Source organism: Mastigoproctus giganteus, chromosome 5 (assembly GCF_048544385.1).
Source record: "Mastigoproctus giganteus isolate SK-2022 chromosome 5, ASM4854438v1, whole genome shotgun sequence".
Classification (NCBI taxonomy): domain Eukaryota; kingdom Metazoa; phylum Arthropoda; class Arachnida; order Uropygi; family Thelyphonidae; genus Mastigoproctus; species Mastigoproctus giganteus.
Window position 1 is genome coordinate 59,466,363 of NC_143579.1, and position 27,459 is coordinate 59,493,821.

Genomic DNA, 27,459 nt, shown 5'->3' on the forward strand with positions numbered 1-27,459 from the left:
ACGAGAAGCATGAACTGAGGCCGCGTGTTGATTAACACAAAAATTCAGAGGAAACGCGTAGAACCTTGGTACGACGAGTTGCAATCACCGCAAGAAATAGTTGCATACCAGGTCATTTATTTGTGTTGCGAACGAGGAAAGGACTGAGCGATTTTTCAGTATAGTGTGTAGTTTCCCTATTGGCCTGGCCACAATTTTAAATTCGGTATCTTTAAAGAATCTGTTAAGCTGTTTGTGCCACTGTTCAACATATGGGACAGAAATAAAGTATTTTTTAATTACGATTGTTGGTTGAAGTAGTATTTTGTATCCTATCCCTAGCTTGTACCCTAATTCGGTTTATTGTAGCAAGGGGATAACATCTGTTTAAGAATCTGCTGGTTAATATTTGTATTTCTGAGCCCAAAAGCCTAATTTCTAAATGCCTATATATTTATAGGCATTTAGAAATTGATCAGGAAGGAAAATCGTTTTGAATTTTTTCGTTACATTTCTTTTAATTAATCTATTTAATTTTTAATTGTGTTATTGATTTTTAAATTTTTTACTGTTATGTAAGATTTTCAATTTTTTTGTTTTAATTGCTGGAGAGTATCATACGTATTATATTGAAGTAAACGTCTTATTATTTTACAAATTTAAACAGAACTAAAGTTAATTTTTAATAGTTAAACAGCCGACACGTGATCATTGTCAGATATCATGACTGAGTGTATAGTGCTCAATCAGATGGCTAAAAGCTGTAAAAGATGTGCTCGCGCATGTCTAAAACGTGGACGTTCAATTAAAATATTGTCTAATGGTTAAAATGGTGTCGCAGTCCTCACACATATAGGAGGGTCTTCCTACCTCAGCAGAAAAGAATGCGTAAGATGACTGTGCGGAGGCCGGCAAAAACAACTTCCTCTACGGTTCCGGCGTATAATGTGCCGTCATGTTGGAATCACAGGACTCATTTGATACAGCTTGTTTGTGACCTGTCCGTGCTATGATTGTTGCCATTGGCAGTGTAATACGTTTCTTGTCACTTTACATACTAGGCTGTCTGCAATCCCCTATACAGACTGCACTGCCTGTAGCCTGTATAGCTTACTGGTCCCTGTATAGGGACCAGTAAGGCTGTGATTCCGCTGGGATTGTACTGATCTGGCTGCAGTTTCTTCCAGATCATTACCTCTGAAGATTTCGGAGCACTAAAATTTTTGAATCGTATTCTATGGTAGGCTTGGTTAGTATAGACTACAGAGCTAGAAATTGTTTAGAAAAAAATTAACCGCGAAAGCGAAAACTAGTTTATTCGATTTAGAAGAAGCAGTATGTGATATGTAATAACCTTTCTTACCAAGAAAGGTTAGAAGTCAGGGTAATGCGAATAAACATGTGATTTTGTTTAGAAATCTGACTCAATTGAAGATGAATTAGGGAGCAACAGACTTTTTTTTGAAAGAAAAAAAAAAAAAAGACAGGACTCAGTATTTAGAAGGATTAAAGTTAACTAAATTTTCTTCTATCCACTGAAGAAAACCTTGGGGGTTATGATTTAAGGAAATGACTGGATTAGACGTTGAACATGCTCTGTTTGTACAGAGCATGGTTTTTAAAACTGGAAGCTGGAATGTAGCGTATTATCATCAGCAGAAACTACGGACAAGGTGTACAGTTAGTGGAAGAAGGTCATTAATATACAGGAGGAAACTGTTAGGTGAAGGAAAAATCTGGGGAAGACCAGCATTAGTTGAAAAGTTAGAAAACAAGATTCAGACTTGTTTAGAAAACGCGATCAAAATCCTTAGAAATGCCAAGAGCAACTGCTTCCGTTTACTTGAACTTTTCCATCGAATTTGCTCAAAGATGAGTAACATTAGACCAGATATGGGGGGGGGGGGGGTTGGCACCAACAGAATCCAAATTTCCGATCATTGATCAGATGGAAGGTTTCGAGATAGTGCAAAAATTGACAATTACTGAATGTCTCCATTAATTTAGAAAGGGTTGAGGTAAGTGCAATGGGACGATAATTGAGGAGGGATTTATCGTCCGTTTAGGTAATTAGTGTTTTTTCCTTCCAACCAGTGGAATAAAAGTGCTAATGAAAATACAAAATAGAATTAGCTCTACAGGACAAGTTTTAAGAACAAGTAGAGAAATGCCATCAGGACCTAGAGATCTCTTGGAATGGAGATTGTTCGGGATGTTGAAAGAAAAGGAAAGTATTAAATGGATGTGGTTGATATGGTAAGAAAATGGTAAGAAAGGATTTTACCAAGGTCATCGATAAATGAGGCATTTAATGTCATAAAACGGTGCAGCAAAATTAATGTCAGAGGCATATTTTTTTATAGGATAACTCAAAGTAGGGGACATAGATTAAAATTAACGGAAGACCAGCTATAAGAAAATTTTGCTTTTAGTCAGAGTAGTCAACGTTAGAAAAGTTGCCGCCTAATCTTGTAGAGCAGAGGAATAGATTTTAAAGGTGGATTAGAAAAATATTTGGAAAAAAGTATAAAACTTGGGAGTATATCTCCATTTGATTTTATTTCGTTATTGTTATATGACGACAAGTGCTACGTAATCCTCGTTCTTTCATCGTTCTGCCATTTTAATACTATAAAGTAGTGGAGAATCCACGTTAGAGTTAATAAAATCGCGAGCAATAAGGGGTACCATTGTGTAGTCTTGTGAACGACAATGGAAAAGAAACTGACAGAAATTCTCAATCACGTTGATGGTAGATAAGGTCATTGAGAAAATTGACTTGAATAAGGCCCGAGATTTAGTGAGAGATGCAATTGCACTGACCCCCCCCCCAAATCTCACAGCAGCCAAAGTATGAATAATTCTTATCTAAGACGATAATCACTTTAACAGTCGAAGATAAGTTATGGCCGGTTAATCAGTTCTAGAAGCTTGGAGGCCGGAAAGATGAGCCTTAATATGTGGGAAAGGGGAAAGTTTGCAACGAGGATAAACTCGTCTTTCATATTTATAATCTCGCTGTTAGAAGAACAAATTCTTCTATAAAGTTTTTTCACTCGTGCTGTTTCATGTTTTAAAATTATTCCAATTTGACTGCGGGTACTTTAACCGGAAGCAAAAAAGTTAAACGCCTTAAAATCATAATAGAAGCATTTCACGGTCCACTAACAGAAATGACTACTTGATAGTAGTATTAAGCCAGGGCTCATTTGAATCACGTTTCGCGTATTAAACGTACAAGAGGTCTTATTTAGATAAGGATCTCACGGAAGGTGTGCATATAATATCATCCATACAATCATTATACGGATGTTTAGCAGCCCACTTAATTGGTTTGATAAGGGACTGCAGTATTAAAGTGATCGTTTGATTGATAAATACTGATTAGAGGCGCAAGACTTAGTGAAACGAAAACGCATGAAATTCAAGGAGACCTCATTAGCTAAATACGACTTTAAATAATTACTTTCTTATAAGTATAATTTTACTGTATAAAACAGTAAAATAGTACTACAGACGGTAAAGACCTGGAACGTAATATCAAGAAAGTATCTCATACATTAGTGGTTACGTTATTTCAGTTATTATTGGGTAATTTTAGTACCAGATTTTTATTTATTCACGTGTTTATTTTTGAAAAAAAATAAATGCAAAGTTCTAAACAAAGAATTGGCGCTGTTAGAAATTCTCAATCACGTTGATGGTAGATAAGGTCATTGAGAAAATTGACTTGAATAAGGCCAGAGATTTAGTGAGAGATGCAATTGCACTGACCCCCCCCCCCCCCCCCCAAAATCTCACAGCAGCCAAAGTATGAATAATTCTTATCTAAGACGCTGTTAGATCAACACAGGGTCAGAGTAAGGGCATTTATAGTGTGCTGGTCTTTTTATTAAAGAAAATAATATATATATATATATATATATATATATATATGAATGGTATTTAAATGAAGGAAAAATCGCATATTTGGAGGCATATAATTGAATACCTATGTAAAAACAGATGTAGAGAAAAAATTATTCCAAAAGTTGGAAATTTTGTCCAACTACTTATATCGTGGAATTTTTCAAGGGCATAAAAATGTGTTTAATTTAAGTTTGAAGAAATCAAAGAATCTCCTAATGAAAATGGGCCGATTGGACTAATGATACGGTCGATGTTTGCATTGATCAAAAGTGTGTCAAGACTAATGACTGAGCTCAACTGAGTGTTGAAGGTATTTATCTGAACAGATAGATACAGAAGAAAATCTTGGATTAATAAAGCTTCTCATCACTTACGTATTAAAACATTCAAACTCAATTGGGAAAGTTATATATACGAGTTATACTCACGGAAAACGAAGAGTAAAATAGTAAGCTGTAATGGGTAGCAAGAAGGATGCGTGTATTAGAAAAAAATTCTTCACGTGGTAGGGATTATGTGCAGTTCCATGAAAATATCAATGATTCAGATAACGGCGTGTAATACGAAGATTATCCCATAGGTTACAAATGATTGATTATCCCATAGGTTTGAAATACAAATGTTATCAGAAATTTGCAACCGAAGGTATCGTAATCGTATAGTTAGTGATGGCTGGCTGCGACTATAGCCAGGTCATCACCACAGATTTCTTCGCAGTACTCATTCATCTGTAGGTTATGTTTAAATTGTGAAAGCAATTACGTAAAATAGTGTTTTAATACCTCTGTTCCACGAGCAAGGCTGTAATATCCCTGGGTCAAGTAAACGAATCGACAAAGAAGCCTTTTCTACCTTACTTCCTGGACACCCGTTGCACATTTTCCAGTTTATGTTGATAGCAATATATAGGAGACCACCATTTAAGCTACGGCAGAGGTCGACAACCCGTGGCACTAGACTTCTCGAAATGGCACCACGAAACAATTTCATTTAATCGTCTCAGCAAAGTATTGCCAAGGAAAATCACTATAGACAAAGCTTACCTACGTTCCGATTTAATTTCAACTAATAAATACATTTCAGCTGAATAATTTATCAATTGCACCTGAAACTCCCACAGCACAATGAACCTGGTATTCAAGCACCAATACCAGAGGGACAACAATTGCCACATTATCCCTGAAAGGCTGTCGACCCTATAATCAATGATGTAAGTTATATTAATGTAGCTACTTATAATGAAGTTCTTTTCGCTCTTCTTGTGCTTATCGGACGAAGTTTTGAATAACAGGGGGAAAATAATCCTGAAAAACGCAACTATAAATGAGTAGCCTTAAAAAAATACGCACACCGTAATAATTTAGGAACTGAACGTGCACTCAAGTACAGTATGTACTAAATTTATGCTTCATAAATATCAGTTGTGTTAAATTGACCATTGAAATAATAGTCAATTTAATATAAATTGCGTGGTTGGACGAGGATAATTTTACAAATGCTGTTGAGTGCCAGTTTGTTGTATAAGTACAGGCAAGGTTAATCAGGGGAGGTGTCACGAGGACTATTTGGCTTGTGCCTCAAACTTAAAAAAAGGTACCTCAAACATGTAGCTTTTCAAATAGATTTCTCTCAATAATTAGCATATACGCATAGTAAAAGACTAGAAAAATATGTTAAATATTGAATACATTCAAATTATATACGCTATTTTGTTTTCAATTTACTATTATTATGACTAGAGGCCTCAAAATCTTGAAGTGGCCGGCCTCTCTCTCGATCTGGGTACAAGTAACCATAAAAATGAAATACAGCGTACAACTTGATTTGACATTCGGGAAGCTATCCGCTACACCAGTCACAATTCTGACAGCATTCTTTACATTGTCGCAGGACAAGGTGTCTGGTTGTCACCTAAACGAGTACAGCTACCTTTTCACCAGGCTCGTGGAAGTATTTATGACCTGACTTGTCGAGATGAATCATAGTTTACGACCTTGAATAATGAGTTTGTTTTGGGTGAGAGACGCCTCCTAGCGGTATGTGCAATTATCTACCTAGCATCTGAAATATTTTCCACCTCCTTTCAATCTTATTATTTTTTTTGCGCTAGGAGAGATCAGAATGAATGCTTCCATTATACCGTGGGTAGAATTAAATTCACTATTGGATTTATACGCTATATTGGATTTTTCAGTATCCCCTTAATTTAATATGATATCATTAAAAGATCTTTTTCGATGTTGAATAACTACATATTATAGTTTGGTAAATTTAAACCTGAACATTCAATTCACATTTTTGCAAAATATGCATTGCCGTCATTGTAAATGACGGCAATGCATATTACAGTTATATAAAGCGTGTAATCCATTACGCTGTCTTTTGGGAAACTCTTAAAAAAGAGTGGTTGAAATAGTAAAAATGGTATCAGCGATCAGAGCAGTGTAAATAACAGAACTGTCTCTGCAATAAAGTTATGTTAAAACGCGTTGTTCTTTTGATTAAACAAAAGAATTTTGAAAACAATGCCCCTAGAAACATATCCGAGCCATGCGGGTCATATAACTTGCACTATCTCTCAGACAGAATCGGGTACATGTGCCACCCTGATGAATTACTAGTAATAACAGCCCGTGAAAACAATACAGGTTATATCATTGGATGAAAAAAATGGCAACGAAAGATAAAGTGCTCAGAATACTCTCAAAATTAGTCAACATGAACAATTGTGTGGTCAACAAAAATTCACTACAATATTGTAAATTGGATCACCTCTGTATAAATAGATGTTACAATACGCTTATATATATATATATATATATATATATATATATATATATATATATATATATATATATATTCATTCTTTGGAAACTTTTTCTTTTCTATAATCATGTTCAGAAAAAAATTCATAAGAAGTTTTTCTCATAATAACTTTTATAAAAAAAATTGAAATATTTGATTTGGAATGCGACGGAATTTGCCTAGAATATATGGTTTGTATATTTGCATGTTTAGTCTTCCGTGACAGTATATTGGTTTCTTTACTTCTCAGAAGTTCGGTCTCCGACCGGATTCTAACCCGGTCGAAGAGTGGAGGAATTCTTAAAGGCTTGTTCAGTCGGGGCTGTAGTTGGCCGATTGCAGACGAAGGGGAGGGGGGTCTGCTTTCCTCGGCAGATTCTTGTCCACCTAATGTTACATGACATCCAAAACTTTAATTGTGACCCCAGGAAGTTTTCCACAAAAAGTCTGCAGGGATGCTGTTCTGAGCGCTTCAATTGTTTTAATTTTCTTGATGTCTCAGTGCCACGTGGCTGCCATCTAGGAGTGCCTATCGACTTTTTTGCCTGCCTTGACTGGACTTTGGTGAAAATTTTTTCACCTTTTCACTTCGAACGCCTTGCGAATGACGATTACTCATACTTGTATATGTATGTATTTTTGTATACATATAGATTATTATGCTATGTGAATAGCAATTCTCCGATTATATATGCCTGTCAGTTCCTGGCTTCTTGCCGTGACGGGCATCATGTACCTTTAATTGTTACTTCAAGGCTACGGCACATTGCAATAAATATTTGGAGGTGAAGTTACTTAAAGAGGACTTTCTGGCAGCATGCTGAAAAGTTTATCCATCGTGAATATTCAGAGGAATTTTTGGACAGAATTCGACAAAAGACGGCACATTGTCCCAATTTGAAATTGTTTAAAGCAAATTATCCAATTCGATGGAGTCTTAGAAATCAAGCAGAAACGTCGACTGAATGCTACTCTGCTACTAATGGGGGATTGGAAAAATTCTAGACATAATTGGGCAGTCTGTTGAGTCTCAGAAGACTGCAACCAGGTCTCTTCCAATACAATAAGGTTTTTCCGAAAGTAGACGCAAGCCGATCATTTTTGAACGAAAATTTTCTCAGTGAATGGGAGGTAATTCTAATTTCTTTATTGGTCAGGTCTTAAAAGTGGCAATTGTCTGGATGTCATATGCTTACTGATGTCATCAAGCTCGAACGAAGCTGAAATGGGCTAATTCCAGTTATTGCAAACATATTGAGCAATATCTGGAGTGAAATATAAGTGGTAATTTTGTTGATAATGATTTGTTAAATACTTAATACCATTCATCACGGAATAAATTTTTGGGTTATGTAACCTAATTATTTTATTGGTTTTCTATTGTAATATTTGGCAGCAGAAACTCAAAAAGGAATTAAATTCCTTTTTTGCGGATTAACTAGTATTATAATCAATAATGCTAATATTTTAAGAGGGCATTACTGGCAGCGCTCATATTTGCAGTTTGTAATTATCGTAGAATAGCTGACGGTGGAAAATCTCCAAGATATAACAGAAATGAGATTTTGTAGAGCAGAGGGTTTTGTATTAATCCACTAGTTTCATGGATGGTTGCAGCTTCTGATGACTTGTACACATACGGTAATGCCAACAGTGATTAAGATTTAGAAACTTCGTCTACTGATTAACTTCAAATTCTGTGGGTGACAATTATGTGGGAAGACACGAAGTGCAGTAGGGAATTTTTCTAACGGTTGACGTGACCCGGTTTTACGTGTCAAAGAACGTGCTCTGCATCTCTTCTCAGCTGCAGATGCTTTGTAGCATTCTTCAACATGTCACGGGCGTTGGTGGCCGTCCTGGGTGTTTATAGCGATGCACGCTACCGGTCTTCATGAACTTCCGCATCAGTCATTCGAATCCCTGGCTTTGCGAAGCCATGCTGTCTTCGGTTGGTACAGAGTTCCATTTGTACCCCCGCCGTTCCCGTGGCAACAAACCAGCAACGGTGACTTACTGAGAAGATGATACTCTTGATATTTAAATAATGCAGTGGCGCCACCTATCCGAGCGATTTATAGTTGTTTTAGTGACTGACAAATTGTACATAAATACAAAATTATATTGAATTAACGCTTTGTATTGTTAAGTTGATTTCCTTTTTATAAATGCAAGATAGGAGTTTGAAAAGTGACTATCAATGATCTGCTGTTAAAACTTGCACAGCTATTCTGTCAATGAATACAATGACGAAATGATCGAGATCTTTCAACTAGTCTACATTTAATCTACGTTTCTGGTGGAATAAAACACCTGAACATTCCACATCTCCCGGTAAATTTGAAGAACGACACCGTATCCTGAATATAAGGCAGGAGGCAAAATATTTAGATGCGGAACAGCATTTGAATCAGGCGTGTTTCATGGAAGAGGATTTCATAATCCTCCAGGAAGATACAATGGAGAGCTTTGCATTTTAATCATCATTAATCAAAGTGTAGAATACACTGATTTTGTTTTCCTCAAAGGTACTAAGCTCGGTGTATTAAATGTAATTTGCGTGTACTGTACTATATGATCGGTTTGTCTGCTTTACTGGATACAAAAAAAAAAGAAAAAAAAACCAACAGCGTTCTGAATAAAGAACCTTGCGGCTTTCGTCCAAAACCAACTAACTCTGTACGGTGTGGAGGCGGGAGGTAAAGTCGATGCATCTTGTCTTGACGGAATTCGAAGTCATTTTCGCTGCCCTTCCACAAAATTGTTACCCTGTATTTTTAACAACAAATTCAAAGTTTACTTTTACTCGAAAAGTAAATCAGAAAAAATAAAACTTCTGACGAATTCCATGAAATACTTTCTAGTCTAACGAAGAAATGTAATTAGTGCCCCTGGCAACCCAAAAAGGTCGCGGGTTCGGATCAAAGTACTGCAAAAAAAAAAAAACCCCTTGGGAGGTGCATTATGGCCACAGAAGCTGATGCGCCAACAACTACCAAAAGAAAAAAAAAAAAAAAAAGAAATGTAATTGATTGTAAATATGTTGGTATCAGTTTGTGTTCCTAATACTAAGTTTGTATCTTAATTCGAGCTTAAGATTTTATACCCGATGTATAAAGTCGGCCTTAAAACGTTAGACGATCTTTTAGTGCTCCAAATGTTAACTTACACGCTGGAATATATGGCACTCTATTGTACGAGTTCAGGAATATCGCATACTAAAATTTTCTGGGTTTCCAAAGTCGGTTTCTGAATGGTATCCTTATAACTGGATGTAACATCTTATGATTCAGCTGTTGATTTTATTACTTATCAGCATTTTAAGTTAAATGCAGATGAAATTAGTTTAGTTAAACTTTTCGTAACCGATTGACGTATCTTTTTCATTTAGTCTACAGTTCAATGGAGACATAACTGTATTAGATGAATTAAACTTTTAAATTATTGCAGACTTTTCGGAGTAATGATAGTTATCAAAACTATTTGATTACGCTGATGACAAACGTTTGGTGTTCATGACTCATGGTGCGCGCTCACCCGCAGCTTTTAATCGAGGTTGCAACATGCGCTCATGTGGATGGTACTCAAACTTGCTCTTCTCGTTATAGCAAGGTTATAAAGGGCGTGGGTTAAATTAACTGCAATATAGTAAAAATAAAACCTTATTCACTTTAATGAAATTAGAAAATAACCTCCATAAACTGGGACAGTTACTAAGATACTGTGCTCAAAAGCTTACTATTAGAACGAATAAGAAGCAAATCGTATTATACTGAATTAAAAGGGAAAAAAAAATAGTCTAAATTATGAAAATTAGTTGCAGGAAACAAACTCTTTCATCAATCGAAGGATTAGTGTACAGAAAATATAACGATTTGAAATATTTACTTTCAGGCAGAAAAAGCGAGAAACTTAATGAACTTCAGCTTAGTCATGGTACAGTTTTATTAGAAAATGCTTTTATTTACGATCCATGAAGATGTACCAAGTACGCTTGGTTGATTTTGTGTAGAATTATCACGTAAGCAGATGTCTTTATTGCAATCAGAGAAGAGTTTTACATGGATGCCTGATGCAATATCCATAACAGCAACAATGTTTGACTGATTAGTTTTGACTAAAGACAAATATTAAATTCTGTTATTGATTCTACACTAAATGGAGACAATGGAATATCCTTGTGCAGTAATTTATTGGGATTTAGCAGAGTGGCGCCAGAATCTTGACTAGGCCAAACATACTCACAAAACAATAGCATATTAAGATTTAAAAACTGCAATGTACTTTTTTTTTTATCAAATCTAAAGTCTGTACGTATCATTGCTTATCCATTGATGTATCCAGTGATGATATTCATTGCCTATCTAATGATGAAATGGGGGAAAATTTCTCTGCACAGCTTGTCTGAATATTGATTCCTGTTCTGAAAAAAAATCATGTTTCTTAGGACAAAATGTTTATTCCCAAAATGAAAATTTTCAGAAGGTTCTTATACTGTTTCACAACAGTAAAAGTTTGTTTTAAGTTATTGCGAATGAATTTTAAAGCAACCTGAATTTGAAATTTATGGAGGAGGAGAAATGAAGAAATTTTCTTTTCAAACAAATTTCTTTTGTATCAGAAAAAAAAAAAAAAAAAAAAACTAAATATATATATATATATATATATATATATATATATATATATATATAATATGTGGCCTACAATATATCTTGGAAGTTTAAGGGGTTAAGAACATTTTTCGCGATTCACAAGTGCTAAAGGATAGCTAGATTCTTCCTCGAATTATCTGTGTAAATTATTTGCGCGCATACTCTTCGTTCATGGTAGGTTGCAATGCACTTTAAATTCATGGTTCATTTATTAAGACAGAAATTATACATTAATAACTATTAATAATATGCTGTGGTTTTATTATGCTCATAACCATTCACCAATATCGAAGTTCATAACTTTTAAATGTAAAGTGTTGAGATGGATATTATGTAAATTTTCAAAATTAGTGAAATATGATCAACGCTAATTAAACCACAAATTTTTGTTGAAATAAATTTTACTGCGTACAAAATTTTGCAATAGTTAAGTTAAACTCCCACACAACGTCTACATAATAATTGGCGACGTTTCTGGATTCTGCCATCAGGCCTAATCATGAATGATTGAAAGCTGGAAGACTACAGTATTCTACCCTGTAATTTTTTTTTTTTTTTTTTCTGTTTATACTCCGGCAACCAAGTCAGTAGAGTTTACAATAAATCGTCAATACAAATATTTATCGTATTTAGTAGTCACGGGCTTGAACCCCGGTCCACTCAAGGAACGCGTGCTACGCACTCTCGCTCCTGACCACTGGGCTACGTCAGGAATCCATAAAATTTGCCAGTTATTAATTAGTACCACTGTGCAGGAGTTTAACTTGACTATCGTAATACTTTGTATACAATAAAATTCACATAACAATTCATATGGTTTAATTAATATTATTCATATTTCAAATTAATTAATTTTAAATATAAGTTAACATAGCTTTTGATATTAAAATAATCGAAGCCTTGAAAGATAAGAATAGAAAGACATTACACTTTTTTTTTTTAAAGTAGGATACGTGGAAATAAAGTTGAAGGGAGGAGGGTTCAAAGAGACGAAATACTAAATTTCGTTGTATTAGAGTCAATATCCTCTGTACAATCTTCTGGATAATCTACTTAGTTCATTTTCCACTCCATTACAGAGCTCAGTGGACGAGATGGTAAAGGTCACGTGATATCAAAGTGTATTTCCATGGATACAGCTCATTAATAAATCCACGAGTGGTCCAGGAACCGGTTATCACTTTAACTACCATCATTCTTTTCTGCGAGGAAGAAACAGTGCACGATGTTAATAGCCGTGAACCCGCATCGTGTGCGAACACCTGCAGATCTTTAACCCACAACTTCCCTGCATTAGCGAGAGAGAGATTCCCTGACGTCTCCGAGCACAGAATGGCGGGGTGGAGAAAAACTCACTCAACCAAACTTCACAAAACATAACCCGCCTTAGTCATCTGGATGTCCCAAAACGTCATTAAAGAAGATTTACAAAACCTCTCCGACCTCTCGCTTTCCTTAATTAAACTCAAGAATTCATAGCCACCCCCTAAAAACAAACAAACGAAAGTGAACGTGCTACACCGGCTTTCTGTAGTTTGTTTGAAGTCAGTTTCGTGGCAGAGGCTGATTAAAGTAGACGGAGTACGTAGTCTTTATCAATTCGTTGGATCAGAAAACGATGGAGAAAAATCTGGCATGTGCAAACCTCTTAAATAGCTGTTCTCTTGCTTAAAGCAAAATAAACGTATCAATGATCATACAATTGCATCTTTGTTATAATTATTCCAGATATTGTCAAACTTATTCCCTAGCTAGTTCTCAGCTCGTAATTTAAAAGAAAATGCTCCCAGTTCTGGTCGTGTATTCTTTGTATTCCATGTACAAAAATATCAAACTTACAATCATCCCTCATTGCAGGTGGTAGATGACTTTCGTCAACCGGTGAAATACCACCACTTTGCTTATTTGAAGCTTGAAGTGGTGAAACCCATGTTTAGTCTCTAGAGCAGGGGTGGGCAACTTTTTTCGTCAGCGGGCCGAATGAAATTTTCGCATTATGATGCGGGCCGGAATAGATTGAACGATTTAATAAAAAAAATCAGAACCTAAAAAATGTTATATTACTTGAATTACCAAATTATTAATGTATTTTTAAAAAAGTAAATACAATATTTAAATTTGTCAGAGCTCTATCTGTTTTGACAAAATTTTCAAAGTATTTTGTTGCTTACACAAACCACATTTAAAATTTTCTGCTTCAATTTTCATTTGTTCCGGTGAAAATAGCTTATATTTTACGAAATGTTTTTTTGAAAAATGCCTTTTTAGATTATATTCTTTAAAAACGGAAATAGTTTCGTTACAAACCAAACAAACAGCTTTATCGTCTATATTTGCAATTAGATATCTGAATGTCCAATTATCATTGAAAATGCGGCATTCGGCATCAATTTTTCTTTTTCTTTTATTGGCTCATTTTATGGGCTATAAATTATATTAAATTAAAAATTGTAATAATTATAAAAGGCATAAAACATAAAATATCTCGCACCAATATTATTTTTTTCAATAAGAAGTCAAACCCAAAAGAACTTCGTTCGATCGATGCTACAATATAATTAGGAAATAACTCTTTGACGCTGCGTAGAATCACTTGGTTACTGTTGTACTGGCCGCGATTCCCGATTGAACCGAATTAAGCCGAACGTTTACGGCGAGTGTAGTCAGGTATGGATTTTCTATATTTATGCATTTACCGAGGGGGCCGGATTCAACATCGTCGCGGGCCGGCTGTTGCCCACCTCTGCTCTAGAGCAAAGTTTCCGGCATCCCCCTTCCCCCATACTTCTCCTTCAACCCATGCACGGTACTAAGTACTATAGGTTTTGATACCTTTCGTGTTTGGGGTTTTTATAAAAAAAAAAAAAAAATTCAGTAAATTCAACAAGTGACATACGTTGTTTGTAATAAAATGAGGCCCATGTGGGAGTTACAGGTGATGAATGCCAAGATGTCAACAGGTCCAGTATTGTCTGCAAGCTAAATCACTTCCGCTCGGGCCGTTAGGAGGGGGACTGTCAGCGATGATGTGCACCGAAGATAAGTCGATTCCGGAAGCTTAAAATGTTGGTCATCTGACAAGCGTGTCCTTAAAAATAAAAGGAAATAGAAGGTCCTCCAGCGGTCACGGAACACAGCACACATCAGTGACACCTACTTAGTTTATGTAGTGGGGCAGTGGACAGGTGGGGTGACTGTGTAGGAGTTACTGCCGAAAGCATATACGCGTTGGCGAGACAATATAAAAAACCCGTGTAAGCATGAGTGGGTCATAAGTGTTGTTAGAAAATGCGTCTTTGCCTGTACTCGTAGAAGGCATACTGTTCACAGAAAACAGTTATAGTCCGAATTAGACCTAAAAGACATCCAGCAAATGAAAATTCGTTTACGATTGTTTTTATTTTTTACTGCAACAGGATCTAAATATTGTTTCGATAAGGGCAAATAAAACACACAGTTTAAGATATATATTGTTGCATAATGATTAGAGAAGAATATCTTAGTAATAATTAGTTTATACGGAGAGGTTATAAGACAGTAATAAAGAGTACATAATTTTATTATAAGTAGGTTAGAAACAGGTCACTTCTCTTAAATATGGCGAATTAGCAAGCATTAATAGAACAAGAGAATAAAACAAAAATAATTATAGCAAAAGATCATTTGGATAATAAAAAACCTTATCCTCTCGTATGACTTCGAGAGGATCGTTCTCGATATTTTCTCCAAAGGACAGAAAATCAGTCTAAATTAGGAAGAGATAGTAAGGGCATGGTGTTACTGTCATTAATGAGACGAGCCATTTTTTGAAGAAATGAAAATATCCATAGTTAGCCCATATAGTTGATGGTAGTTGAGCAGCAGGCCAATAAAGATATGGGCGGTCTCATGACACTGCCACTAGAGGTTTTTATTTTGTTGGTTTGTATTTTCCATGTTCATATACTGTGTAGGCAACGATTTCTATAAACACCAATTCTGTTATCATTAGCCAGACAAATTAATTTTTTTTTTTTTTTTTTTTGCTTATTTTTTTCAGTTACTGTAAGAAATGTAATGCATGAATTTCTCTGCGTCCACACAGAGGATATAAGTTGATGTATGGACAATCAACATACTGTACAAGATGAAGTTTAAAGCACCAAAAAAAAAAATAAATAAAATAAAATAAATAAATAAAATAATTATAACTATTGCTGCCGTTTAAAGTAATGTTCAATATTCTTACTCCTCAGTCCTAAAATGAATCTTTGTATCCTATTTTGTTCTCCCTTCCTGTATAAACATACAATTACAGCAAACCTGCCCTCCCTCCTGAGAGCCGCTAACTACAGTCCCAATTGCCGACCGGGCTAGCCGAGTGGGTAAAGTGCCTGCCTGGCAACCCAAAGGTCGCGGGTTCGAATCCCGCCTCGGGCTTGGATCAGAGTACTGCAAAAACCTTGGGAGGTGCATTATGGCCACAGAAGCCGGTGCGCCAACTACAAAAAAAAAAAAAAAAAAACAGTCCCAATTGAATAAACCATTAAAAGTTCCTACAGTAATCGACGAGACTTGAGCCCAGACCGCTCCAAGTGAGTGACAAGTGGAGAAACCATTTACTGTCATGGAATACGAGATAAGTCAAAAACTTTCTCGTTGTGAATATTTACTACCGACATTTTATTCAATTTCAGTATCAAAGGTTTCAGCTTCAATCACTCTTTCCAAAACTAATTTTAACAATCTGATAGAGAATGTATGATTTGAATATTTTTATCATCTTTCTCAGAAGATGCATATTCAGTTCATCGGTCCAACCACAGATGAACCTTAAGGAAATCAAAGTATGCAACTTCTGTATACCTTAAGTTTTGAAATACAAACTTGATTAAACAGTAGATAATATATATAGCAGTGGATTCCTGATCTAGTAACGAAAAACTGAACGAATAGGCATATTGCTAGATTTATCAAATTTTGCATATTGCTAGATTTATCATGCTAGAGTTTTCGAATGACACATTTGTCTATAGAAATACTGACACATCAGTAAATGTGTATCATGCAGGTTGAATTAAGATTCAGACATGTTTTTACAGTTGGTACCAGTTCACAGGTCGTCTTGCACGCAAAACCAACAGTTTGTCACGAAACTTCCCTAGAGACAATTGTTGATGACATGGACTGTTTACACCGTTCGCTGTCATCCGGAACCTAACTTGGTGATGTGCGCTGTTTTTCTCACCACTGCCAATAACCTTCTGCCCTGTTACCATACATTTCTTCACTTGAAAACATTCCTGGTTACGTCCAAGATGTATAAAATACATGTGGATAGGCAGAGCAACATTTAAAGATTAACAAGTTGTGCGTGCACATCGAATAGTTACAAATATGAGGCAGAGTATGATTATGCCTCCCCACCCCCGAAAAATGTATACATCGATTCTATCTTTGGAAACTTTCTTTGACCTCTTCCAACATTTCTATCATATGAATGTAATTGAATCAGGGTGTCAATTTTTGCATTTCAGTAACAGGTAAACTGCCCACCCCCGAAAAATGTATACATCGATTCTATCTTTGGAAACTTTCTTTGACCTCTTCCAACATTTCTATCATATGAATGTAATTGAATCAGGGTGTCAATTTTTGCATTTCAGTAACAGGTAAACTGTCCATCGAGCACGGTAATTCATTGGGAAATTTCAGTCATGCTTATGGTATTTGTTTTGAATTTATGATATTGTAAATGTAAGATCATTCATAGATACATTTAAGTTCAGGAAAAATTATTTAACTTTGACGATTGTCTTTCTTTTAGGCCCCTAATGCTCATAAATGATAAGGTCTGAATATTGTTTTCTTTTTGAGAAAACGAAAACTTAAAATTATTTTCGAAACGTGAAGTGAAGAGAAAATATAATTTGCAGGTAAGTGCTGTTAAAGAATTTTCTCTAGATTTTTTCCCTTCCCCTGCCAGAGGGCAATAATAAAACGACAGGGTAAGCAGCTCTTATTCTTTTCCCTCCCTCTCACGAATACCATCTGGACGTGTTTCAGAATAAAGCATGTTTTCTCCAAGGGAGAATAGCCCTCAGCGTTTTTACTTCCGGTTCATTTACCGTAGTCATTTATAACAACTGACATTATAGACTATTATTAAATTTCAACGGTTTCAGGTTTGCAGATCGGTAAACCAATTTTGAAAGGTAACTACTCATGCAAGTAACTCACTTTTTAATGAAAAATTAGTTAACCCATAAGTAAGGTTGCCTGCTTAACTTTTACAGGGGATTATGGATCGAAAAGGTGATAAGAACTTGTTCCCAGTCGCATTATTTATAGTGAGAAAATTGTCAATTTTTTTTTCATTTAAAAATTAGTTTATAAATGCGAACTTAATTTTTCTTTGCAGATAAAATAAAAAAAAATAACAAAAATCATAACTGTTATAGTTTTAAAAGAAAGCATATTCAAAATTCACTGCCAAAACCGAGAACAGTGACATACCAAGGAAGAAGAGTAACCAACACCCGTGACAAGTTCAGCGAGTATCATATGATAAATTCTTCATTGTATACACCAATGGTTAGCTACCGTCTTGTAATTGCAAATCATTGTATGGTTTATAGAATGTGGTGAACCAACTAAAAAAAAATAATAATAATAATAAATAATAATTAGGGAAAAATCGAACTCTGTATTGCTATAATTATTTGATTTTCAAAACAATCCAATCCAAATTCCACCTAATTTTAATGAATTCCTTGGCGCAGATTTCGATTTGTGTATCGCGTATAAATTTCATTTACTTTGCTCGCATGAATAACCTTGAACCAAATCCTATTTTGTTCCCGGTTGGCTACTCCCCCTAATAATTTTTGTGTAAACCATAAATTGCGTATCAATTTTTAAAAATTTTTCTATTATAAATATGTTTAAAATAATTTTCATTGTGTAAAGAGGGCCTTATTTCTTTTAATAATGCCTCACTGTGTTAAAGAAATTTAATTTCCAAATTTTAATTTAAAAAATTTCAGAAAGTTTCATTGTCCCATCAGTGGGAACTTTGTCAGAAGAAAACATTTTTAATGAATAATTATTAAGCTATTAACAATTTTCTCAAATTATGAAAAATAATGGAACATAATCCATAGTTTAAAGTGAAAAGTATTTTTTTTTAAATTTTTTCGTCATCTATATTTTTTCGATTTCAAGAGTTTCCATGAAACATGTGCCTTTTTGCTACTGAATATATCTAAGACAAAATCATTTTCCAATGGATCACGATCAAGTTCAACACCTGTAGGTTTGGTGGTATCCGAAAATTTATTAGAATTGTTAGCAGATAAAAGTTGATTCCTCTTAAGAGATGTTTTTTAATATAAAAAAAGGTTTTTGCACGATTTCCTCTCTCCTCAAACTCATTTTAGCTGCATCATATTTTACTGGTGCGTAACTAAACTTCTTTTAATAAGATCTTTGCGGCTAGTTGTGCCTTTTCCTTGGGATAGCCTTTGAATTTTGTCACTGTTGTAACTTATTATCTTTGGTGTAAACCATCGCTTGTAGCACAGTGGTTATAATCAATGTTCTCCCCACCGGAAAAAGTTTGGGTTGGAATTCCATGAATGACGGGAGGAACTGCGTCCCCCCCCCCTTTGTTTTCCACACCGTCGTTGAATTAGTCGAATTCAGACGAGTGTAGTATTGTTTTTCACCCAAGAACTTGGGTTTTACGTCCAGGAAGGAGGCAAAATGTACACAAATGTACTATGCTGTTGGTAATAAATCCGCAATTTCCTTTTACTCATCTGATATCTTCACACCAGCAGTTTCTCTTTATACAAACTCAGAGGCAAAGGATCTTTACCACAATAATGTATGTACTGTAATTCTTTACTACAGTAATGAATTTAATGAAACATTATTTTCAACTTAAAAGTCGCTGTTTATTTATTGAATTAAAATGATTAAATACAAGAAACAGGGCCGAGGGCCTCACCCGAAGAGGGGTCTCATTTTCAGTGGAAATATTTTCTAAAGTAGTGCTAAAAATTTCTAATAATAATAGTTTATATATATATATATATATATATATATATATATATATATATATATATAAATAAAGGGCCTCAAATTTAAATATGACCTGGGGCCTATTTCATCCATAATCCGGACCTGACAAGAAATATATTTGTTAACTTATCATGTAATCAAATAAACTTGAATCGTTTTTTTTTTTTTTAATCACGAAATCAAAAGTGATCTTAATATGAATTACATGCCTGTAGTGAAACATGTTTCACTGTGGCCTAGCCATAGAAACCAAGGAATATCTCGTTACTATTAACAGAATTTTCTGAAATTATCGAAAACAATGGAACATACATGGACATCATGAATCTGTGTGTTAAAGCTAAAATAGAAACAACGCAAATTCAAATTTGGTTTCAGTCATTTTATGGCATCCAAACGAATTCAGCAGTATAACGATCAGCTAGTTTGTTCTTCATATCTTTGCGATGTGTGTAAGGAAGCCGGAAGGATATCTGCTAGCATAAATACCTTAAGGTTACGGTTGTTGTTTGTCTGTATGTAGGTCAATCGCCCAGAAGTGCGAATCCGTAAGTGTGTTATTGTGATGTAACGTGGACTTGTGTTTATGCAATAGATTGGCCTTGACCTCTATTATCGGGTGTGGTTATTCTAAATAACATTGACTTACCACAGAAAGGAATTCCCAACGGGATCCAAGTGCCGTTCTCTGCACATATCCGTCGCGTAGGGCCCAGGAGTTCGAAGCCATTGTCACAGGTGTACGTTGCCACAGTGCTGGGGCCGATGACCTCTGTGGAAAAGGAGACGACGGCGTGTGCGGGAGAACCAGGATAGCCACAGGCGGTTGCTGTTCGAGGTCAGAGGGAGGGAGAGAAGTGAAAAAACATTAAAGAACGCGGCAATGGGGTAAATTGCCGCGTCACCGGAAGGAAGTACTGTTAGCAATGTCAGAACTAACTTTGCTTATCGGGACACTTACAGCGAGGGGTAAAAAGTTAGGATTCATTCCTGTTGTCCCAGTTATGCTAATCTATATAAAAGGAGCTGCGGAAGTTTTACTAGGATTCTTGTTTGCATCAAAGACGTAAGCAAGAAAAAGTAAAAGAATAAAAATTTTTGTTTCGAACCGATCTTTAAAATAAAGACAAAACCTAATTTAACTCGTCCTTAATTCTGTCAAATATTCTTTCAAATTCAAAAGGTGTGAATACATTTGATTACAAGACTGTGCTTTAGAACAGGCCATTATATACCAGTCTTAGATTAAGGTAATCGTCACAAGTGGGTCAGTTAATTCTATCTAATGTATATTCGATAAAAGGTTTTAAAAAATAGCTTTTGCCTTTAGTGCATAAGAAAATATTTAATGAATATTGCACATATAAATGTACTGTAACTAAAGTGATGAAAGAAGTGTAAAGTGCTATAAAATACTATTAATGTTAATTTCTTTTTAAAGAAGTTGAAATTAATCTAATCAGAACTTTTCATTAGGCACTGCTTAAAAGATTTGTCTGACTAGTAAGGAATAAAAATCGTTCTATGTATTTTGAGGAGTACTACAATTTCTGCTTTCATTTCGCTATCAGTACAACCACAAATCCGGCTTCGGGGCAGTATATTAAACACATATGAAAATTCAGTTTTAAATAAATATAGATTTAATAAATGTATAAATCTGCAGAAGTAAACCACATCAATATACTTACCAAACATAACAACAGGTGTGAAAAGTACAGTTTAGTGTTTAAAGTGAAAGTGATTTTTATTTTAATTTATGTAATTACATTCAGCTGTTAGTGCACGTATGTAATTTCTCAAATGACACAAACTCGTTGCTTAATTTCTTCAATAGGGAATGTAGGCAATAGAGAACATCATTCTGTCCGTTTTTTATTTTTTATTTTTTTTTTATTCTGTCAGGCTCATGAGGGAACAGGGAGGGAGAGAAGTGATGCCTCCCCATAAATTTTGAAACAGATGCCAATTTTCTATAACTGGCCCCAGTGAATAACAGGTGAAACTGAAGGTTTGATTATCAAAAATGCAAAATTCGAGGAAGAGACTGCTATTGACACGACTTAGTCTTATTTTAGGCCTGCCTGCTAGCAGAAACATGCATACATTTAACTGTATGAAATTTTATACATTTCTGCAGTGGAAACTGTCGATTTTTCAATTCCATTGTTCCTCCGCTGAAGTTTTTCACTGCTTTTTAGCAAGGGAAGGCAAATTTCACTGCTAGGGTTTTTACTACTTCGTGCGCCAGTTAAGCTTACAAAGCCCGAGGCTGCAGTTAGCTTCAGGACATCTGGACCTATATGCCTCTAGGATTCGAACTGCGACCCGAAAGTTTTGGAACGTTGCCTCAACACGCAACGATGCAGACGGCATTCTTTGAAACTTAGAATTTAATAGCGAGTATGACAGGTAGATTTTTCAGCTCGTGCCTACAGCAATTCGGGAAATTTCTAGCATAGTAAGAAAAGTATCACGAAAAATGCTTATTTTTTAGAACCAAAATTTTATTTTGTGAATAATTTATCTATTCTGTACGGCGCTATTAATAAGGCAGCGATATATTTTTTTACTAACTTTTTCTTCGTGCTTCCCCCTTTCTCCAGCAATGAAAACATGCTGTTTTTCATAGTTTTAAAGTATGGTAGGAAGTATTTCCGAAGTTTTACACCTTGATATTGTCAAGGTAATTGTTTGCTCTTTCATTATTTGAAATATTTAAAAATTTCGTTCATGTTTATCACTAGATGATGAAATAATGTGTGCGTGCGTGTATATATATATATTCTCAAAACCAAAATCAGTTTGTAATTCTTGTATTCTAATAATATCAGATATACAGCAAATTACAGCAAAATATGAAAAGATGTTGACCAGAAAAGTTTGCTAAAAAATAAACTTAGATCATCACAGAATGGTGATTTGGTTATTTCAATCGGCTGTCAAAGCGAAGAGCACATGTCTTTTTTTGGTGGATTTACAAATAATTGTCAAAAAATTGTAAAAATTAAAAACTAATTTAAAAATAACGTGCAATGACAAATGCAAAGTACTGCATATGGGTAGAAGTAACCCCAGAGTAACGTACCAACTGTTCGGTACTACATTTAGGGTGGTAGAAAATTAAAGACCTGGAAGTAATTGTGCAGTCAGATATGAAGTTTTCTGAGCAGTGCAGACAGGCTGCCAGAACAGCTCATGGGGTATTGTCAATGATATACAGGAATTGTGCTAGTAGGGAAAAGGTGATTCTCTCTTTGTATAAGGCAATGGTCAGGCCACGCCTTGAGTACTGCGTATAGAACTGGGGGACCTCACTTTAAGAAGGATGTAGAGTATGTATATAAAGTGCTTAGCATCATAATACACAGCCATTTCTGAATAAACAGAAAATTTTTAAGGTGGCATCGTTTTAGGTTATATCTCATATTGTGAATACCTTCACAACGAGTTGCCATGATATTGCACTACTTCGAATAAGTAACGCTTCACCTAAGGAGAAGACTAGTGTTACTTATTCTCAGATAGGTACCACCACCCAGACAGCACTGTTTCAGGGCTATTTGGCCCTTCGTCAGTGAGTGGGTAGGTACCCAAGTGATGCAATGATGGCAAAAACAGTTATGAAGTATAACTCCACAATATGAGAGATGCCTGATGGTGTATGATGTATTTAGACTAATGCGCATTTAGGGCTAGAGCCTCAAGCTGCGAACAAATTTAGACTATGTATATAAAGTGCTTAGCATCATAATACACAGCCATTTCTGAATAAACAGAAAATTTTTAAGGTGGCATCGTTTTAGGTTATATCTCATATTGTGGATGAAGGATGATGAAGGAAAGATGAAGGATGTAGAGTTGTTTGAGCGAGTACAGAGAAGGGCAACACGATTGGTAAGGGGTGGTCTTACCAAGAAGGGCTTAAGTTCTGCAAATTGCAGCGTCTGGAGACTAGGCACCTGCGAGGTGATCTGATTGAGGTGTATAAAGCCTTCAATGGGTTGAGCAGACTCAATTCTGATGGCATTCTTTCTCTTGCTCAGATTACGAACCTAAGGGGCATAAATTCAAATTGAGGAAAGACATTGTAGAATAAATGTGCGGAAATTAGACTTTAGCCAGCGGGTTGTTGATTGAAACAAACTTCCTTCTGTCGTTGTGGAAGTTGATAGCTTAAATAAATTCAAGGGGGAACTGGACAGTCGTTAAAGGGAATGGATCTGTGAAATGGGTTTTTTTTTTTTTGGTTGATGCTACATAAGCTTGCTTTCATATGCCTCTACAAATTAATTTTCTTGACCATGGAAGCAAAAGGGGACGGAGACAATCGTGATGAAAAGTTTGAACCGACTTAGTCTAATGTACTCGTGATTAGTATTATTCTTTATCAGTAAGAGCTACAGTCTAATATAATTCAAGTTTTTACTATATTTTTTTACGTCTGATTCAAATATAAAATAAATGTAATGTGAATTCAGTAAAAGTAAGAGGATTATGAATTATAATATACATATCAAAACATCCAATAGGAACTAAGTCGTTCCACAAGGCCTAATATGCTTAGTCTTCAAGAGCGACTATGAAATGATAAAAGTAAAAAATAACGTTTAAACTCAGTTTACTCCTTTTTTCTATTTAGTGGGCAAAATAAATACAGTATTAGCATTCTAAGTAGTCTTCATGACGTAGGCATCATCACATGCTACCAGGTTGGAAAGGTCTTTGTTCTAATTCTAACCGGAGGAACTTTGATTACTTTAACAGTTAGACGATCGGAGGTGAGGGACGTTTCGCGAGAGTTATTCCAGATCTATCTACTATTTACCTAGATTACGGTAGATGGATGGATCATAAGGCCGAAATGTAGACGATTATCATTTTAAATCAAAGTATGGAATCATTTTTGAATACAAGTAAACGAAAATCTTCAAAGAAGAGTATACTACATAGTGCTAGTAATACTACCAATTTTACTGGAAAGTTTGGGTTGTTTTTTAATTAAAAAACGGAAAGTTCTTGTTTTTCCCACCAGGTGAGTTTTTGGAACAAAATGGACACAATTAGGGATTGTGAGGAATATGAAAATAAGCTTTCTAGACCTAATGTAAGGATCATAATCAATACTGTATGTATTGATTATGATCAATTTACTTGTCAATTTAGTTCCTCTCTTGTGTGAGGAACTAAATTGACAAGTAAAGCACACAATCATTCACCCGTTTCCTAGCTTAGCGAGTCTTACTTCACTGGTTAGGGGAAGAATTCCTTATCACCAGCAAAGAAACATTTTCGAGGGGGGGATACAAAGTTCAGATAATACGTCCAATTGAAGGTGTAAAACTTGAGAACCCTGTTTGCCAATTATGCTATTAAGAACTAGCAGCGCTGCTTAAACTCACACAGAGTATGCGATCGCCTTCAGTAGCAAAGAGACTATAGCCATGAATGCTTATAATTCTCTACATGGAGATAATACCAGTAATTGTCATTAAATTATGATGGCCACAGGTAGAATTGGTCCACTAAAAACGCTTGCTACCCCTGGAAAATATCACCGATCTCTCATTTAGTACGGAAAATTGTTTATGCATGCTGTTCACACCGAGATCTGCCAAACTTTTCTTCTAGAAACTTTGTAAACTAATACTTTCCAGTTTATTATGGGTTTGCTAGCTGCAGTAGTGTGTTAAAACGTTCTATCGGTACGTGGGTTTATGTACAAATTTCAAACTCCAATTTAGAGAATCTCACCAGTAGATAGTTGTTATTAGTGGGTTTACGGTAATGTAAGCTTTCTTAAACTAAAAGACAAACTTAAGTAAACGTGTTGTCCACAGTTCTAAATGCTATCATGATTCATGACAAAGAAAAATGAAAATTTTTGTTATCAAAAATGGCCTTTTCTTCCCCTCCCCATAAAATGTTGGACTACCTTGTGTAGGCTGAAACCCCCGGAATAACTCGGTATAGGGTCTACTCCCTGCGCCTAAGATCGGCTAACTACAGTCTCGGTTCAAGAAGACTTGAGAAATTAATCTGGTCGTTGACGGGACTAGACCGCTCACACCTCTCCAAAAGCGTGAAAAGCGAGGGAGCAGTAAATATGCGGGGATGTTTTAAATAAAAGATATGGGGCAATGTAAAAATCAGAAAACATCTGCTTTATAATTTGAAGATTAAAAGAAATAGTCTCTTAAAATTGAAGATTTAATGTACACTATTTTTATGGACATTCTTGTGCTATTGACAATTCACAAGAGAGGTAGTAATGAGACAAAAGGTAAATAATAATTTGCCCCTTGTCTTGATATGTGATGCTTAAATCATTAATGAGAAAAAAGCTGAGGTTGCGAATACATTTATCAATTCAGTAATTTAATTTTCCACGAAATGTTTTGAATACGTGGCAGAAAGGGATCGTGATAAGTCCAATTATGCCTTTCAGTTTCCTCTCTTTTTTCCCCATTTCGAAATAAGTTAATTTTATTTACAAAAGCTACAAATCTAAGTATATTCTGATTCGCGCTGAAATTACTCCTCTAAGAAGTTCCTCAAAAAAAATCTATAAATAAACAGTCACTTAAAATTTATTTTCTTCCAAAAACGATAGATTAATGGTCTTGTCCATAAGGTAGTTTTTTCTTTGTTGAATAATAACGACACAACCAAGTTAGGAAAATGCTGTTTTGCAGGTGTCCTCCAATAATTCTAATGAAATATATTAAGAGGCAATGAGATCTTCACTTGTTACCCTTGTGCATTGCTTATGGGAAAGTTTCTGATAAATAAGTCCTTGTCGATCAATATAAGCAATGTTTTTATTGGTAGCGAGATAAACAGTGAATTTATCAGCAAACTCATATGAATCATGTAGCCGGAGAAGGAAACTTGTAACAAAACTTGACAACTTATACCTTATCTTCGGATCATTATCAGTGAGTATTCATTGCACATGGTTCGAGTGATCGATAACGCTCTACTCTTTCTTTTAGTACAATATTCCATGAACGACCTTGACTCTATTGTTTATATTCTTGAATGTAAGCCAGTTAGCATTCACTTTTGAACAATAACAACAAAATGGGTTCGATCTGCGAAACGTGGTCTCAATAAATGTTAAAACGTGTTTTTTTATAATTACGTTGAGTAATATCGGAGTAGTGGTATAATTTGAATTTTAATTATAAAAATCGGAAGCGATTATTATAACTTACTTTATAATTATAAAATAGCAATTTCACTGCTTAAAAAATCAAGAGTCAATAGCAATTTCATTAATTATAATTAATTTAAAATAACAAATGCATACAGGACTCGGAATGAATCGGAGCTTATGAGAATGCCTTTCCTATTCGTCACACGCATCAGTAATGCCATGTACATACTTGATTATTGAGAATCAAATATTTTATTAATGAGCGTTTCTTTTCGTAAAATTTTCCGTTTCGACCTCCCGATGCGCATGCCTAAATCATGAGACGACACGCAGGTGAAGAGTGAGGAGTTCGTAGATGGAATGTCCGTTGCTAGTGAACAGGGAATCTTGTTCTCGCCTGACTGTAATACAGAAGTCGTAGCTATGAAGCATATTGTGATGAGGATATCAAGAAGCTGAGATGAATTTATATCCAGTGTTTCAGGAGAGCACGTAAGAGATTGTAGAGCTGGTTGAAAGGCAGTAATACCTCTCCCAAGATCATCCTAAGCACGTTTTATAGAACTAAGCTAGCGATGATAATCGTATTCATTTCTGGCTAGGGGTCAACCAATCCGTCGCCATCATCGAAAGATCATGCAAGGGTATCCTGGAGATGGAGAGCTTTTCGTTCTCTACCTTTTGTTATTACCATATTATAAAAATTTAAGAAACTCTGGAGGAAGGTGTTACAGGCGCACTTTTGCACGGCTCTGCTGGTTAAGCATTATCGTGTAAGAAATATTCCCCATCATTTGCATAAAGCCTCGCAGTAGAGGGACAGCTTATTACCTCTGTGCAGTTATACCTGCTTCCACGGGGCTAGGGATGGTAAACTTCCCTGCTGTACGG

General features: G+C 35.4%; 1 protein-coding gene across 1 annotated transcript in view; it reads right to left on the bottom strand.

Moving 5' to 3' along the window:
• LOC150085431 (uncharacterized) overlaps positions 1-27,459 on the bottom strand; it is an 87,661-nt gene that overhangs the window by 56,666 nt on the left and 3,536 nt on the right. Inside the window, exon 2 of the mRNA XM_090373234.1 lies at positions 20,059-20,238. Coding sequence (XP_090229360.1) covers positions 20,059-20,238 — 180 coding nt within the window. The remainder of the gene's footprint in view (positions 1-20,058; positions 20,239-27,459) is intronic.